This window comes from Harpegnathos saltator, unplaced genomic scaffold (genome assembly GCF_003227715.2).
Source record: "Harpegnathos saltator strain DR-91 unplaced genomic scaffold, Hsal_v8.6 scaffold79, whole genome shotgun sequence".
Classification (NCBI taxonomy): Eukaryota; Metazoa; Arthropoda; class Insecta; order Hymenoptera; family Formicidae; genus Harpegnathos; species Harpegnathos saltator.
Window position 1 is genome coordinate 322,464 of NW_020230637.1, and position 17,998 is coordinate 340,461.

At 53.6% G+C, this 17,998-nt stretch overlaps 1 protein-coding gene across 9 annotated transcripts in view; it reads left to right on the forward strand.

Annotated features, from left to right (window-relative positions):
* The window catches only part of unc-13 (protein unc13 homolog), a 115,111-nt gene that overhangs the window by 79,945 nt on the left and 17,168 nt on the right, over positions 1 to 17,998 (forward strand). For 7 of the 9 annotated variants that reach the window (XM_019840452.2, XM_025306595.1, XM_025306599.1 and 4 more), the window contains 3 exons: positions 2,679 to 2,898; positions 5,696 to 5,816; positions 9,295 to 9,401. In XM_019840452.2, the coding sequence (XP_019696011.2) occupies positions 2,679 to 2,898; positions 5,696 to 5,816; positions 9,295 to 9,401 (448 nt within the window). Of the gene's footprint in view, positions 1 to 2,678; positions 2,899 to 5,695; positions 5,817 to 9,294; positions 9,402 to 14,655; positions 14,763 to 17,998 lie in introns of all 9 variants that reach the window. The other 2 variants (XM_025306601.1, XM_025306594.1) reach the window with 1 other exon arrangement.

A 17,998-nucleotide genomic window follows, 5' to 3' on the forward strand; every position in this document is an offset into this window, starting at 1 on the left:
ACGGCACGCCGGGAGAAACAGGCGAAAAGGGAGCAAGGAGAAAACGAGGGAAAACGTGTGCTGCCGAAAAGACCGGTGCACGAGAGATGGCGCGTGAAAATTCTAGATGTCCGCTATCAAATGTGACGGAATGATCTCCTCACGATCGTGAGAAGCTCGTGTACGTATGCCCGCGAATATAGGTGGTCCTAGGCGATCCCTTCAAGCATGAAAGCGAGATACCCCCAGCCGGAGGAAAGAAAATGATAGACTCGCTCTCGAAAACCGTCGAACGACGACAGTCATTCTTCTTGTCTTCGAGAAGTACGCGGGAGTAGATGCGCCGGGAGGTCGCCTGTGAAAACGCCTCTTAGCGCGTACAAGGTAACAGCAACATACAGGTCAGTATGACGGGTTGCTTGCCCCTATTCGGACGATAATGCAGAGGTTTCCGAAAAAGGTCACTCGTTGACTTTGTTGATAATGATATTTGCCGTATTCCCAGTCATGACAGATGCAACTAACTTTGCACCGTGTTCGTTATGAACACGGTTTATCGAGCGTTTATCGACAGGAGTCGAGCCTCGCTGAATTAGAAAAAATGTTTGAAAGATGAAACTGAGAAATAAATATTACGGAATAAAGCAGAATAAGTAAGAGTAATATTTAAAGAGATAAGTAATACAACGTATTTCCTGGTTTCGCATAATAATTTCTTAATTATTTTCTCACGTTGGAAGGTTCGATAGAAACTGTGGATTAGGAAGAACGATACAGAAATATTTAAAAGCCTTATGTACTGTATCTCATCCATGTCTCTACAAAAGATCGCTTCTGCAAAAGTATGAATAGACTACAAACGCAATATACATATTGGTTGCAATTTAATCGACCGCAACTATCAAGCTGCAAAAAGTTTCGAGGAACAGGCCCTGTTTTCGATAAAAGATACAAGACTATAACGGCCCTATAGATTATAAAAGGCCCTATTTTCGGAGCCAAGATACTAGAAGACTATAATGTACCGAAAATATGTTGCTTGATAGTTGCGGTCGATTAAATCGCAACCAATATTTACACTGCGTTTCTAGTCCATTTATACTTTTGCGAAAGCGATCTTTCGTATTTAGACCTTTAAATATTTTTGTATCGTCCTTTCTAATCTTCAATTTCTATCGAACTTTTCAACGTGAGAAAACAATTGAGAAATCATGCAGAAGCAGCAGGAAATATGTTGTATTATTTATCTCTTTAAGTATTACTCTCGTTTATTCTGCTTCATTCCGTAATATTTATTTCTCAGTTTCATATTTTAAACATCTTTCCTAATTCAATGAGGCTCGACTCCTGTCGGTAAACGGTCGATAAACTGTCACAACGAACACGGTGCAAAGTTAAAGTCATTCTACGATACGTGTCGTAAGTTGTAAGCCGTAAGAACTGACCAATTATAGCCGATTATATTTTTGTAATAATCGACTGTGACTCGCCAATTCTTACGGCTTACAACTTACGACACGTATCGTAGAATGACTTTTAGTTGCATTTGTCATAATTGGGAACACTGCAAAGATCATTGTCGATAAAGACAACGAGTGACTTTTTTCGGCAACCTCTGCATTATCATCCGAATAGGGGCAAGCAACCCGTCATACTGACCTGTATGTTGCTGTTACACCTTGTACAGTTCGCTTCGCTGTCGGAAGCCCGCGCATACGCGGGCTTCTCCGTCAAGGAGAAGGGAAAAAGGAGAAATAGTAATGACCTTACGTGTATGCATATGGTATGCGCGCACTTTGAAACGAGTATGTGAGCAAGAGACCCAAGAGCACGAAGATCCCCGATTAACGAGCGAGTACACACGTATATATACTGCATATGCCGATTTCAAGAGAGACTTGGCGACTCGGTTCGGACGAACGAGAGGGCAAATGAAAATCCTTCGGCCCTCGGCTCGAAATGCCGATGATTTCAAGTCGGGCCGGTCGAAGAAACGAAAGGACGCGCTGCGAGATCGAGCGAAATAATACGGTGCAAGCGGCGAGTTGAAAGGTCCTAGTAATCAGCGGCATCGTTTTTTCAATCAAGAGTAGACCCTCGCTAATATATATATATATATATATATATATATAAAATATGATTCCCGGGATGAATAATCCGACTCGTGCTCGATCGATTTCTCATACGCGCGGCTAATGGAATTTTATAGCAACCGCTGTGCCGCGATCGTGATTGGGTCCGCTTATTCGCGATCGTCGCGTACGACGTATTCATCGAGTCGCGGTAAGCGCGGCGAGGGGGGAGGAGCGCGGATTACTCCGCGGAGTGAAATCTGAAAATTTGCCAGAAATGAAAAACGCGGAACGCGCTCGACGACAAATCGCGCGCGTCACATCGAGAGGAAAATCAGGAAAAATCGGAAAGTTCTATATGTAAACCTCTGTAAAGCGACCGGCGAAGAATAGACCGTTTGTGACGGCCGGAGACGTTGTCGTCGTAAGTCGCGCAATGTTAACAGTGTTAACACTCACGAGAGGAGGACCGAAGCACAGAAGCGAACGAGTGTTTGTTTGCGCAAAAACCCAGTTTAGTCTGCCAAGTCTGCCAAGTTTCTCGCCTCCTCCGACTCCTCGAGTCTTCGAGACTTGGAATTCTGTGATTTTTAACGGCGATGCAATCGCTCGGTCCTACCCCCGCAGAAGATGCACGTGTACAAGAAAACCCTGCAGGCGATGATCTACCCGATATCCTCGACCACACCTCACAATTTCGTCACCTGGACGGCCACGTCGCCTACCTACTGCTACGAGTGCGAGGGTCTGCTGTGGGGCATCGCTCGGCAGGGGGTGCGATGTATGGAGTGCGGCGTCAAGTGTCACGAGAAGTGCAAGGATCTCTTGAACGCCGACTGCTTGCAGAGTGAGTAATAACGTCAGCCTTTTGCGTCTCGCGCTGCCGCGTTTAGCCGCCGAGCGCGGCCTCGATGAAATCCCGACAATACGCGCGTTCATAGTGGCAATGTCGGCTCGATCAAAAAGTTCCCTTCGTTTTTCGAGTCAAATTTAACTTTATTGCGCGCGATGGAGACAAATTATTCCTCAGCCGAGCAGCCACCGTCGTCTGTGTGCCACCTGCGTCAACGTTCGAAAGCGTTCGTGCACTCTTATCGTGAGAAGATCGCCGGTTCACGTTGTCAGGAGACAGACTGAAAATCGGGAAAAAGAGCCGGAGAAGAGCCTTTGGCAAATTAATTGAGATTTTAATTAGAAATTTCTCGGCTATTTATTTATTCCACTCATCGCGGCGAATCGGTCGATCAAGCTCGGTCATTACGACGTAGAGCGGCCGAGTCCTTGGGGAAAGTATCCAGCGCGAAGTAATATGATTAATTACAGCAAGGTTCTTCGCTCTCTCTTTCTCTCTCTCTCTCTCTCTCTCTTCCCCCCTCGCGAGAGGGTCGACGATGTCGTCTTAAGTAAATTAGCTCGCCTCGTGCAAAGTGTCATCGCGCGTATTTGCATGGCTATTGCGACGAGACGAGATGAACGACGGGGTCACGCGCGCTTGAATCGAACGCTTTAGAGGCCCTCGAGAGAAGTATGGGCGTGATTTTTCATAAAGTCGCTCGAGGATGCCTCGAGATTGTAAGAGCGCCGCTGTGTCTCGCCACGGAGACACGGCAATAGATGCATCTCGAAGACTCCGCGCCGTCCGAGTCGCAAAGGCCATGCCTCGTCGCGCTACCGACAAGTCGCCGTAATTAAGAGCTTCGGCTCCATCCATTAACGAGCGGGCAGTAATCGGAATCGCTCTCCGCTCCCCTCCTTCCCCGGGAAAAGCCAGCCGGGCGAGGCCGAGGGAAGAAGAAGAAGATCGAAAGTACCTCTCGAGATTCGTTAAACGGAGATTAAAGGACGAGCGGACGAGTCTCGGCGGAGCGACATGCATTCAAACGGCTATTTTCCCTTATTCGCCGCGAGAGAGAGAGAGAGAGAGAGAGAGAGAGAGAGAGAGAGAGAGCGCCTCCTCGCGGCCGTCGCGTCTCACCTCGGAACAAATTAATAATTAATCCGCCGCCGTATTAGACGGCACTTCGACGTCCGTCGGTCGCTCGGTCGGCCGCTATTTCCGTCATCCGGCGCGTCGCCTTGTCAATAAACGGATATTATTCCCGTCCCTCGTAGAATCGACCTGCAACGAACGGTCGCGCACCGACGGACTTTTTACAGAGCGGCCGGCACAGCGAAACAACTTTCCGCGAAAGGCCGCGGCCGTAAATCCATTTCGTCCGCTCGCTTTCGGCCCGGCTAACGGCGCTCGGCGAATTGTATAAACCGAACTCGAACGTTCCGATCGGGAAGTAACGACGACACCCGCTTAACGACGCCCGGCTCGTCCATCAGATTTTCAATTTGATCCCAGCCGGAATCCTTCCATTCTCTCCGCGGCCGTATATATCCCTCCTCGTCCCCTCCCGAACTAATGATTCCCGTCCTTCTCTCTCTCTCTCTCCCCGACTTCGTGCCCGATAAAGTTTCTTTCCTTGATCGGACAGCTGGCGATTAATTTGCAGCCCCTCTCTCCTCTCTCTCTCTCTCTCTCTCTCTCTCTCTCGCTCGCTCGCTCGCCGGCTCATTGCTTCCTACTGGCCGCCGCGGCGCACAGTTTGCCCCGTAATTCCGTTCTCGATTAATTTCCACTCATGCACCGCTGACTGTTCGTATGTAATTTCGATGTACCGGGTGTTTCCCCGAGAGGACGATCGAGCATTGTACGCTCGTCTCTTTCCGCCTCGGCCGGCGGTTACCGGCGAATGATCGTGACCGGAGAGACCGCGCGAAATCGGCGCGGCGCAAAAAGTCGCGATTCGCGAGAGACGAAACCCCGACATCGCGGATCCCGTTGCGTCGCGTCGCGTCGGCTCCGCGCGCGATTTAACGTATCTGATGCCCGCAGATTAATACGGTAATCAGAATCGACGCGGGTATTACCCGGGCCGCGCGGAAACGCGCGCGGCCATCTATTATCGCCGCGCGCGCGCGCGCGCGCGCGATACGTCACGTCTCTTCTAGTCGGCGTGCAATTTTGCGAAACGCAACACCGGCCGTTGTTGCGTTATCAGCTGCGATATCAGCGGCGACTCGGCGCTTGATACCCGAGCGTGAAAACGTACGACATCGCTCGATCGGCGCGAACGATACGGCGCGGATAAAGCGCTCCCTTGCGCTACCCCGGCGAGTGGCGCGCTGTGAAATTCTCGGGGGGCGGGGGGGGGGGGAAATCTCTCGCGCAGCCGCGATGTGTATTTTTTCCTCCTTCCTATCTTCTCTTCTGACGCGCGTTGTATTTTAATTGTCAGCGCTTTATCAATAGCATCAGTCGGCGCGCGTTGTTTTTCAACACGCGCGCGCTCGACCCCGTATCGTGTGTAATAAATCTTCTTTACTCTCTGGCGAAATATATTCCCTCCCCCCTCTGCCACTGCCGCCGTTCTATCTGTGAGCGGGATGGAATGTTTTATCGGCGCTGGTCGACATCGCGGCAATCGAGATATAATCTGCAATCGATAATCCGATTGGAATATTTAACCGGGAATTTGTTGATGAATGTAGCGTTAATGGCGCCGCCGGCTAACGAACCGTAACGAACGGACACGTGTCGCGCACGACTCTTGAGCGCCTCGTGTCATGTCGACATCACATGTCGCTTTTCGCAGGGGCGGCTGAGAAGAGCTCGAAGCACGGCGCCGAGGACAAGGCGATCAGCATAATCACGGCGATGAAGGAGCGGATGAAGCAGCGGGAGCGCGAGAAGCCGGAGATCTTCGAACTGATCCGGTGAGTGTCGGGGGTTTGCCGCCATCGCCGCCACCCCTGCGGCTTTTCTCCTCTTTCTTCTTTTGTCACAGCGTGCCATTGTGCGACGAGCGAGTCAGTGTCGCCGCGACTCGCTCGCCGTATCCGACGGTTGTTCGAGCCCGAGGACGAGCAAGAGCGCGGCGTCGACGCCGACGCTCGAAAGTTCGAGCCCGACGCGGCCCACGTCGCCACCGCACGTCGCCATTTTCGAGAGCCCGCGTGTCCCGAAAGTCGACGACCACGGCACGACCCACGTGGTCGTGCTGAGGGGGGGGAAGCCCCGGCGATATCTCACGCAGCCTCGGCGGAGCCGAGCTCTCGCGAGGGAGAGACCGCTCAAAGGCGTTCTTTCAATCACCGGCTAATTAGAAAGCGCCGCCAACTGTCTACCGCGGCCTCTCCTGTGTCGCCGTGCTTCTCTGTCTTTGTCCCCTTGGGGAAAAGGGAGCTGTACATACGCTGTATATATATGAAACTTGCGGCTGCCGCCGCGCGGGCGAAAGACGCCCGAGGAGGATAACGCGGAGGATGTGATAACGCCGTCCGCGGATGCGACACGCTCGCTCAACGGAGCGGAAACCGGCCTCGAACCGGCGCGCCGCGAGCCGCGAGCTCTGAAACTTCCGTCGGGCGTGTCGTCTTGGCGCGGCGACAGAGTGTATTTATTTCCCACGCTTCGTTTCGTTATCGAGCAACTGTCGGCGCAACTATGATCGATAGTCGCCGGCCGCGCGGAGCTCTCCTTGGGGAAACGCACCCCCGGGAGTACAGCTCTATAAATAAGTCGCGGAATTTATATCTGCGTGTACCGCCCAGCTGTATAATATTTTTGTACTCTTACACATCGTCGAACGTCGCCGCGGCGAGGCGGAACGCCGAGGGGGACGGGACGGGACGGGACGGGACGGGACCGGCCGAGGGAGGAAGATTCTACGCGCGCACGGGGGGGAGAAGGTCAGGAGTTGAGCGGAGTACCCGCGCGTAGCTACGTGTTACGTCAGCTGTAATAATAATCTTCGAGATATTATCGATTTAACAGCAACTGGGCCGGCGGAGGGCCGGGGAGGGCCGGGGGGCAAACCGCTCATTCAATAAACGTGTTATTCTCGCGAGGCGAGACGAGCCGTCGCGCCTCCCGGCGCGAAATATAATCCCGCGAATTAATATTATCCGCGCTCGCGCGATAATCGCTATTGACATTTATATGTTTAATCGTCGTGGAGCTCTGCTTCGAGTTCCACGTCGTGTCCGTTGCCCGCGCAAATTAACCCCGCCCGGAATTAACTCCGCCCGTTGTTCGACGGCCGCCCGTCCTCTCAAGGACCGGTCGCATCGCCGATGAAAAACAAACGCCCGTGTGTATGCATGTGTGTGTGTGTGTGTGTGTCGCGCAACGACACACAAAATGACGATTAGCAGGCGCGGCTGGTGTCTTGCGTTAATTAGGCACCCTGCCTGGAGGCATCTCGACGAGAAGCTCAGAAGCAGCCGACGTCGTCGTCATCGTCGTCGTCGTCGTCGTCGTCGTCGTCGTCATCGAGCTGCTCGTCGCAGTGAGCAAACGTTAAATGGATAACGCGAGCTCGTGCGGTTCAGCCGCGTCGTTGAAACAACCGTCTAATCTCGCGTTTGCGCACCTTGCGTCGATCCGCCGTCGGCCGTGCCGTAATTAATTGAGCGTGTCGCTATGCGGGAATCTCCGGACGCGCGAGCCGTGCATTTCGATCTTATTAGTCGAATTGGCTGGCTCGGGGAGGCTCACGTATATAAATACGCACGTGTGTGTGTATGTGTGTGTGTGTCGACGCTGGGACGATGGAAGTCATACAGCCCGCGAAAGCCGGCCTGATAAAAGCCAGAGCCAGCCGGTCGGTTAATGAAAATCAACGTTAATTAATATCGCCGCGCTACACAGACGCCGCGTATAGTCCGATGGCCCGATAGCGGACGAGGACGAGGGAAGGACGAGGAAAGGGGGAGGGACGGGAACACTCCGATGAGAAGCGGCCGCTCGATACGCGCGTTCAATTAGCCCGGCATTAGTACGTATTACGATTGCGCGCACACCTCGCCGCTTTTCGCCTCGTCCGGCAAATAACTGCGAACGACGCGTGTATCTCGCGATTATTAATTAACCGACCGACCGACCGACCGACCGGCCGCGACGTCAAAGGGCACGAGGTGCAGGAGGGAGGAATATTAATAAATTTTTCCCAAGCTGCGTTTCCGACGAACACGCACCGAGAGACGACGACGGCGACAAGACGGAAGGGGTCGATTAGCGGACACGCTGGCCGAATTAATCGGCGCGCGTTAATATCTCCGGATATTTTCCTCGTTTTCGCCGGCGTAATTCAGCACCGCGGTGTAATTAGCGCACGAAATTAGCGGAGCACAGCTGCAACGATCGTTATATATATATATATATATATATACATATACACACACACACACACACACATATATATATATATCGCGTATGCCGGTGTGAAAAGCGACGCGAGTCGACGAGGAGGAAGTCGCTTTCGCGAAGGGAGAGGGGGGCAAGCAAGAAGCACCGGCGACCCGCGGCGAGTGTATCGCGTACTCTGCTGAAAATAGCGCGATTAATTTAACGTCCCGGGTGGCGATAATTAGTTGTCAATTATAGCTGCACCTCTGCGGCACAGTACGACGGATACAGAGAACAATCCGTCGTGTTTAAATGGGACACGCAGCGAGCATGGCGATGCGCAATGGCGACAGTGGCGAGACGCAAGACGCGTCGTGGGCGCGACGGAAGCGACGGACGTGCGACGAACGGAGCGAAACGTTCGGCAAGCACAAGCAGTAAGCAAGGCCCGATCTCGTCTTGTCTGCACCAACGAAAGATGCGTGCCGGCTCTGGCGAGAGAGAGAGAGAGAGAGAGAGAGAGAGAGAGAGAGAGAGAGAGAGAGAGAGAGAGATAGAGAGAGATAGAGAGAGAGACAGAGAGCTCGGGGCGAAAGTCCCCGGCTGGGGGATTAGCCGGCGGCCGAGCGACCGTCGGGCAATCAACGTTCTCGTTAGCGGCTTGATCGATGACCAGCCGCTTTAATTAGAAGGCCGTTTGTCCGGTTTGCGCGTACGCAAAATTTCCACCGGCTCGTCATTGGCCGCGGTTCGTTCCGCCGTTCGCTCCGCCGTTTGTTGGCTGGGACTGGGAGTTCGCACGTGGTATCGAGAAAAGGATGTTCGGCAAGGAACGGCTAACGAACGCGTTCGACCCCCTCGCCCTCCCCCCCCCCCACCGGAGGGAATCCCCCGAGCTCTCGCACGTGGAAATCGCCCAGCCGGCGATCGTCCTGTGGCGCGGCTGAAAGAAGCGGCGACAGGAGGATTCGCGGACGCGATTCCGCGGCGCGCTAGAACGCAGACAGGACGTGGACCGCGGCCGTTGGCACAGCTCATGTGAAAGAAAGTCTCGTCGGAGTTTAGGTCAGTCTTCGGGGTCGACGAGAAGGCGCACTCGGGTCACATGATGTCGGTGGAGCAGTCGGTTTTGGACGGTACCAGCAAGTGGTCGGCGAAGATCGCCATTACAGGTTTGTGGATCGCAGCTCTAGCGCTCGCCGGTACCTAAGTCTGGTCTTGCACTCCGTACCCGAATGCGACGAGCGCAGCATCATGGTTCTCGTCCTTGTATACATGATACCATTACATATGTGTACTGCGTGTGCCTTACATATCTTGATCTGTGCAGCGATACACCGTTGTCCCCATACACTCGCGCATATATATATATATATATATATATATATATATATGTATGTGCGTACATATAAACACACAAAGAACTTTATACAAATGCATATTATATACTTTACACACATACGTACGCGCGTGACCACACGATTACTTTGGGCTCTCACTATTATTATCGTTATCACCGCCATTGATTATACCCCACGAGCCCAGATCTGGCGATGGTAACTGGCTCTGGTGGCTGCCGCGCGCTGTGTTGTATTGATTGCCACGGACACATCATCAACATATTGTCTAACGATTGCCCGGCCGCTAATAGCATTGTCGAAAGGCGCCCGACCGTCGTACGATAACCGAGAATATACCGTTCACGATCCCACGGGCAGGGTCGAGCGTTACGTTTACGTTACGATACGTTGCGTTCGAGGCCGCTATAACTCGCGCCAGTATACGCGTTAATTACGCTTCGGTCTGTTTCGATAACGACGGTTCTTCTGCAACGCGTTCTTCGTGCACGGCGCGGCGGTCGGGCCACTTTCGCAAGCGGCAATTCCGAAGCCCCGATCCAAGTCACACACACCCCCCCGCCCCGCAAACTCGAAAGTCTCCCCCCCGCCGATAACAGACCATAACACCATCACCGACACAACACCTACTACTATATTATTACTGGTATGTGTGCGCGTGTACGCTATGCTGCTGTTACGTGTATGCTGCTGCGTTTTTCTCATCTACATTTGCCGCTGGATGTGACGGTGTTGCGCGCTGAACATTAGTGTGTATACATCATTGATTGGACATTTGCCGGCACATTCCCGCTTCCTGTCCTTAACGTCCTTTTTTCCCCCCTCCTCCCCCGCGCTATGGCTGTGCGACCGCCGGTCGCTGCGATTTCACGGCAATCCGGCCGGCGCGCGACCGGTTCGTTTCGACGAGCCGATCGGCGAAATCGAGTTTGCAGGCTTCCTCGCGTCGCTTCGCGCTCGACGACTCGCGCTAGTCGTCGTTCCCTCTCTTCCTCCCCCCCCCCTCATTCTCTCTCTCTCTCTCTCTCTCTCTCTCTCTCTCTCTCTCTCCGTTCAAGCGTTGGCCAGCTTCGCGTTTCATCGGACGAAATGGAATCGAGCCGAGCGATCTCGACAGAGACAACATCTCGATTAGCCGAGTACAGCCGCTCAGCCGCTGGCTGAGTTTCCGGAAGCGGCCGCTTTCGGCCGCTTCCCGAGCGGCTAATCCGGGCTCGTTAGCAAAGATCACGGCGATTCTCAGCCAGGCCGCGCGCGGCCCCGCGGCTCAAAGGGGTGAACACGTTTGGCCTCTGTTTATGCGACGACACACTGAGATGTGGCGAGGTGTCGTGCGGTCGTGCCGTTCAGGTATCACGCGATGTGCGAGGGAATCCAATCGAAAGTCCATTAGGGTCACGTGGCAACTTGTTGTGGCGGCAAGTATGTGCCGTTGCCATTGTCTAAGGTAAACTCCGCTATAGCTTTAGAGCGAGTCCCTGACCCGATGGGCCAATATCACACACCGCTGTGTCTATCGAATGCAATCTACCAACCACCTGTAATCTTCGGCATTATCGACGAGGTGAGCATGCGCGCATGCGCGCGCGCGCGCACTCATCATCGATCATCGTCGCTTCGCCGATCGAGCCGCTCGCCGGCTCGGCCTGAATCGACCTGTAGCTTGAGCTCCGAATGGAAAATAGGTCTCGCGTGTCGAAGACGCGGGTGGAAGGAAATGAATTCGTCTCGGTTTCCCGCCCCCCCCCCCCTCTCTTTCTGATTGTCGGGCAGACGTGCGGTGACGTGAACGCACGTAGACGTACGATGGTTCCCGCGTCTTCTTCGACGCGTCACGATGAAGAAGAAATATGTCTGTGTCCGTGACAGACGAGGGAAGTATATTCTCACGTCGCGTGAAATATAAATCGCGCTCGTGGATTATGGATGGTAAAGTTCAGCGGGTAGACGCGCGTATAGTAGGTCAGTACGATGTGTGTGTGCGTGTGTGCGACGCGTATGTTGCGCACAAGTTGAGCATACTTTCTTTGCAACCTTGCGAAAGTTACTTCGTCGCTGAGGAAACACCATTAAGTCGGTCTATATTTCGCGTAAACAAACGCCGCGGCACAGCCTTATCGATCGATTTCTTCTCACGGCGGGCCATTACCGCGCGGGCCGAGAACGCGCGTGCTTCACGCGCCAGAAAGCACAGCGGTGGAGGAGAGGAGAGGAGAGGCGCGTGCTCGGGGAAAAAGTTCCGGCGAAGTAAGGCCGAGGCTAAGCGGCCCGCGCGCGGCTTCTTTTCTACTTCCTTTTGTGCTCGTCGTCTCCACTGCGCGGTAACGCGCTGCTCCGGAACCATTGTGCCCGCGAATCAAAGTGGAAATGAATTTCTCTTTCTCTCTCTCTCTCTCTCTCTCTCTCTCTCTCTCTCTTCCATTGCCCGTCTCGCCGCGTCCCTCTCGCGCGCGGCTATCACGAGGCGCATTTACCAGCGAGAAGATCTGGATTCCGACGAGGCTCGGATAGGAGAAAGTATGAGACGCGTGTTTTATTTTCTATGCACTTCTTCGCTCGCTCGCTCGCTCGCTCGCTCGCTCGAATCGGCCCTTCGCGGCCAATTCCCTGCAATTTCGTACTCGCGGACGAGTATCCTTCAAATTGTGAGGTACGAGAGAAGAAGAAGAAGAAGTTTCATACCCGGAATGTTTGTATATTCTTTGAAGGTCTAGACTGTGCTCGGATAGCTCGAGAAGCCGAGAGTACGAGAGACACGTGCTTTTTTCCTAGGCGCCTCCTCCTCGCTCGTCCGACGGTCGAGTCGATCTTCATGGCCAACTCTGTGCACTTGATCACGAACAAGTGTCCTTAAAGTCGCGAGGGGTACGCGGGGAGAAGAGATTTGTACAAAGTTTTCAAGTAGTTTGATGGCATCACTGTATTTAGATTCTTCGCAAGCGCTACATATTTCGATTGTGCGCCTTCGTGATTACCTGACGAACCCTTGGAAATTCCCGCAAAGACGAAGATTCGAGAGAACTTGACATTCGAATTCGATTGTGCGCGACGAAATGATTCCGCGAGATTGCGTCTGTGAGATACGAGTCACAAGCGCCACGCCACGAGTAGTTACAGGAGAGACGGGACAGGTCTCGACAGGCGCCGTCTGACCGTGGCGTGTCTGCGACTACTTACAGCACGGCGAGTACACAACTCGTATCTCACAAATGCGATCTCGGGAGATAATTTTATTGTAGGACAGCCAGAAATAAAGGAACGTGTCTTTTTTTTTTATTACAAGCTCGTTTACACGCGCGTGGCAATGGCTGAAGCGACCCCTCCGGGTCGGTTCCATCCGTTTGATTGCGAGAACGAGAATTACCTCGAAGCGACATGCTCGAAGCTCGTCGAATGAAGAACACTTCGAGCTCGGCCTCTGTTTGAGTCTCCCCGACGAGCGGTTCGACGATAAGTCGATAACATTGGCCGGTGGCCGATGGCCGAGAGGGCTTCGATCCGCCGGCGTTCCTTTACCTTCGATACACGAAGACGCCCGTCAGGGGGAAATCGAATTGCCACGGAGTGCGCGAAATTATTCAGAAAAATCGACTGCGCGCAAAAATTACATTTTAATTTATAATCTCTCGCGTCGGGACTTGGCAAGCGCAAGCGAAGAGGGAGTTTCGCTCGCGGGCGGAAAGTAGCCGCGATTATTCTTCGATGGAGAGGAGACGAGAGAATTGAGTTTCCCTGAGTTAATGGACAGACGGGGGCTTAAGCGCTCGCGACAAGTTCCAACACTTCCGGCTGCGCGGGAGCTGACGAGGGACGAGAGTCGCGATCGTCGGTGCACAGACACGATCAAGGCGCGCGTTGACCTTTCCGCCATATTCTCGTCGTCTCGTCGCTCGTCTCAGACTCACAGATTGTCGCCGCGACGAGACGTCCACGTAAGTCCCGTAATTGGCGATGGCCCATGTAAGTCGAGTGCAACAAGTTTTCTCACTCCAGCTCGCCGAGATCGGTCGATCCGCGACCGCGCAAAACGATGTTAATTCCACGCTCGCGGGCTAAGTTAACAGGTGGCAAGAGCGACGCGCGCTCGCCGCTACAAACTCATCGCAAGCATTTTCGCAAGAGCGACGCCTCTTCGCCGATCGATCGGTCCGCCGGAGCTCGCGCAAGTTGCGACTCCGCGATGAGAGAGAGAGAGAGAGAGAGAGAGAGAGAGTCCCGATGGCATTTCGTTGTACAGAGCGCACTCGATCGCTCGCAACTCTCGAGAGTCGCTCTCTCCTCGACTTCCGCCCGACACGATCCATTTCGTCGGACCTGCAGCCTCGTCGATATTTCTCCCATGTAAATAGAATCCACGTTGTCTCGATCGATCTCCGCGAGGACCACGGGAACCGTCTCGCTCTCGCCGAACAACGCCTATCCCGTTTGTGCTCGAGCTTTCGTTTGTCGAGCTCGCGCGAAATCCACGAGAAGAGCGCGGGTCCGCGGACGAGACAGCTTCCAGCGTATATACGGTTGATCCAGCGCGGATTGAGGGCGGGTTTCAAACACTCGTCTCGCTTTGCTTTCACACGGCGCCGAGATACACACCGGCGAAATCCCTCCAAAAGAGAAGAGAGAGAGAGAGAGAGAGAGAGAGAGAAAGGGAGAGAGAGAGAGACGAGAGGGAGGAAAAAAGCGAAAAGCGACGATACCCTTGATCCTGGCTGCGCGAATGTACGTCCACCCCCGCTATAGTTAATATTGGGCTGAAAATAAGCGCCGTTGCTGGATGGCGTTGGCTGATTATCGACGATCTCCCGCCTCGCTACGATCCTACGTCCTTCGGTGGCCTCCGTAAGACACCACCCGAGTCGCCTCGAGGATATCCATGCCGCCTCGAGGGAGGAGAGATCCCCCTCGCGTCAGGCTCAGCGAGAGTGCGCGAACGGCGTAATGCGACGACGACGATGACGACGACGACGACGACGACGACGACGACGACGACGGCGACGACATGTGGAGGCAGGGTAGTCGAGAGAGGTTGTCGAAGGACGAACCGATGACGAGGGCATTGTCTTCTTTTCAGCACGACGTTTTCAGTCGACCCGGATACGCACATAGACAGCCTCGAGCAGGCCGAACAGATCGTCCTCGAGGGTACCAGCAAGTGGTCCTGCAAGATCGCCATCACAGGTGACACGATACTGATAAAGCTTAGTGCGTTTCACGATTCACACGATTCACTCACGTTTTCGCCCACAACGAGAACGTTGCCGCCCACACGATTCTCTATCGCGTAACACACGGCGCTTGAGAGTAGCACACACACACACACACACACACACACCCATACACGTACTCACACGTACACGAAAACTCGATCCGATCTCGATCTCGAGGAGATTGGAAAGCTTCGCGACGATCGTTCGAGGCGGCCTCCGCGGAGAGGAGGACACACTAGGAAAAAAGATTTAGTATCTCTAACAAAACTGTTTAGCTGAGGCATTTTTTAATAGCAACCAAATATCTTGTTTTGTACAACAAAATATAATTAATTGTCTCAACCAAATATATTTTTCTGCTTTGTTCTCTGGACCAAATGATTTTGTTTTTAGACTTCATACATAAAAATTAAGCATTTCAGTTATTTTATCCATAAAAATTACACAATAACGAAATGTTATTTTACATAAGCTAAAATAATGCTCAGTGGATACTATTTTGTCCTTCCGTGTTTACTAAAATTTAGATTTTATATATTAAGAAAAAATTACACTATTTTCAACAAAATTCGTATAGTTGAAGCTTTTTGGTTGCTGCAACAAAAATATTACGTTATCCGAACAAGCCGTAATCAAACAAGATATTTGTTCGCAGGAGCTAAACAGTTTTGTCGGGCATATTTTAACCAAATTATTTTGTTGTTACAACAAAATTTTGGTTCACGCAACAATACATTTTTCCTAGGATATTTTTGCACGGATAGGAAACAGGGAGAGGCAGACAAGCAAAGGAGACGCGTCTCCCAGGCGTCTCTCCGAGTCTCAGGGAGACTCGCAAACCAGAAGCGAGCGCGTTCGGAGGGCACATTTCCTAATCACCGAGGCATGTCGCGCCTCGCTCCCCGTCGCTCGCTCGCGCGCGAGCGACGGATACGTCGCGGATACACGTCGAGAGTTCGACTTCCGTCGGGAGAGCAGGAACTCGCGTCCGTATTCGCCCGGCGATCCGAGCCGCGAGACGGGACGCGCCCCGTTACTTTGCATTCCGTGTGCGCGCATCTCGATAAGCACGGTCCGCCGCATCCCTCTCGATTCTTCATCGCAGGAAGGTCTCTCTGCACGGCACGGAACACAAAACGAGAAGGTGGCGAGAGGCAACACGGGAAATACGCGATATACGAGGAGAACATTGTCGTACGACAATGTTTCGAGAAGGCGGGGGTGGCTTCGATGCACTTCGTCCGATACGAAGTCAAACTTTGACGATCGATCAAGCCTTGGCGCGTGTAACCGTCCGCTGCATCCCGTCTTGCCATCTCGCCAGCCCTCTCCTCCCCTTTATCTTCTCTCTCTCTCTGCTTCATCAAATCCGGAGACGCGTTAAGTTCGATAGTCCTGCCGCGCAACGAGGACCACAGCAATTCGCGGCTCGCGAGGCCGAAGTTCCGCTTACTCCGCTCCGTCGGCGAAGACACAATTGTGTCGTGAATTCGCGCACGTGTGTGTATGTGTGTGTGTGTGTGTACAACCCGAGCGGAGCCGATCGAGCTACCTGGCTCAGCCGGTGGCGGAGCTCCGCGCGAGCACGTAACGAGCGGCAGTCCGCGAATTGTGCCATTTACGTTGCGGAGTAGTTAACTAAAACCCGCCGCGCGCGATCAGCGTGTTTACAGCGGCGTCCTTCATCTCGTCCCGCCGCGCCGCGCCGACCGGGGCCGGGGATTTTTATCGGGCCGTCGGCCGCGCTGTAAACGCGCCGCCAATAAAAGCGACAAGCCCGCGGCGCGGCCGCGGCGGTAACGTCGCGCCGCATTAAGGTCATCACACACAAATGAACGTAAGCAGTAAAGCTTAAAGCTAGCACGTAAGCAGTAAAGCTAGCAGTAAAGAAACTGACAATCAATCACAATCAATTATTCTCGTAAGTTTTAAAATGGTATGTTTTAAAAGTCAATTGTGATTGGTCGATTTATTACTTACTGCTTACGTCTTACTGCTTGAGTTCGCTTGTGTGTGTGTGTGTGTGTGTGATGGCTTTTAGCGGGCATAGCATGTGTCATAGAAAATTACAGCCCGCCGCGGCCGTTTGAAATTGCAATCGCAGTGCGTCGCACCGCTCGCGAACTCGACGGGCGGCGACGGGGCGGCGCGGCAGGCTGTACATACGTATGTACGTATGCGGTATGTACGTGTGTATGTGCGCGCTGCTCCTCGAGGAGAGATCGATAGTTCAACGTACAGACCGCTGTAAATGCTGAGGCGCCGCGCTCAGCCTCCGCGGTCCATTCACGCTCGCGCGAACGGCGAGCCGCGTTTTTTGCCCGCTCGCGCGGATGCGGATCGCGCGAGGCGGATGAGGAACGCGATCGAGGTCGGATTTGGAAATCCGGCGAACAATCGGCGACACTGCGTTCTCCGGAAGGAACAGCTCGTTTGATTCAACGATCCCCGGCGACGTGCGAGCTTCGCGCGTCTTCCGTCCGCGTCTCCTTCGTCTCCGGCTCGAGAATTCGTTCGCTGCGAAATGCGCTCTCAGCTCCGTTTATCGCCGCGCGTTATAATCCAAGCGGAAGCTCCCCCCGCTTCGGTAGCCCGAGATCGAAATCCCGCTGGGATTCTCTCTCGTTCGCGGAGTTTCAAGCGCGCGCGGAAGCAAAGGAGCGGGGCCGACATAAAAACAGACTGGCGTATACGAGCGGTGGGCACGTGACGTCGCGCGACGAGAGTGCCGAAAGCCCGCGCGAGGTAAAATAAGAGAGCTTCGTCGTCAAAGGAAGAGAGAGGGAGCGGGAGGGAAGGAGAGATGCGAAACCTCCGATGAGATTCGATTTTCTCACGTCGTTTCCGCAACCGCCGCCGATGAAATCCGCGAATGGAGGCGAGACTGTTCGTCACCCTCCTCCTCCTCCTCCTCCTCCTCCTCCTCCTCCTCCTCCTCCTCTCGGAGACGGAGCGTGCTGCTGCATTCCCGTCGCGGGGATTCGCGCGCATTCAGCCGGCTCGCGGAAATAGACTTGTTCGCGAGGAAATCCAACTCGCACACGTTGTGTTTCAACGTCGTCGAAAGGGGGGGAGGAGTGCTGCTCGACCGCCCTGGAAACCTGACAGGTTTCGCAGGTCGTCGCGACCTGTTAGATTCGTCAACGCCATACGAGTCGTTCATCGGCGATGATAATCGCGACGACCGCGCGTGTTCGCACCTTTCCG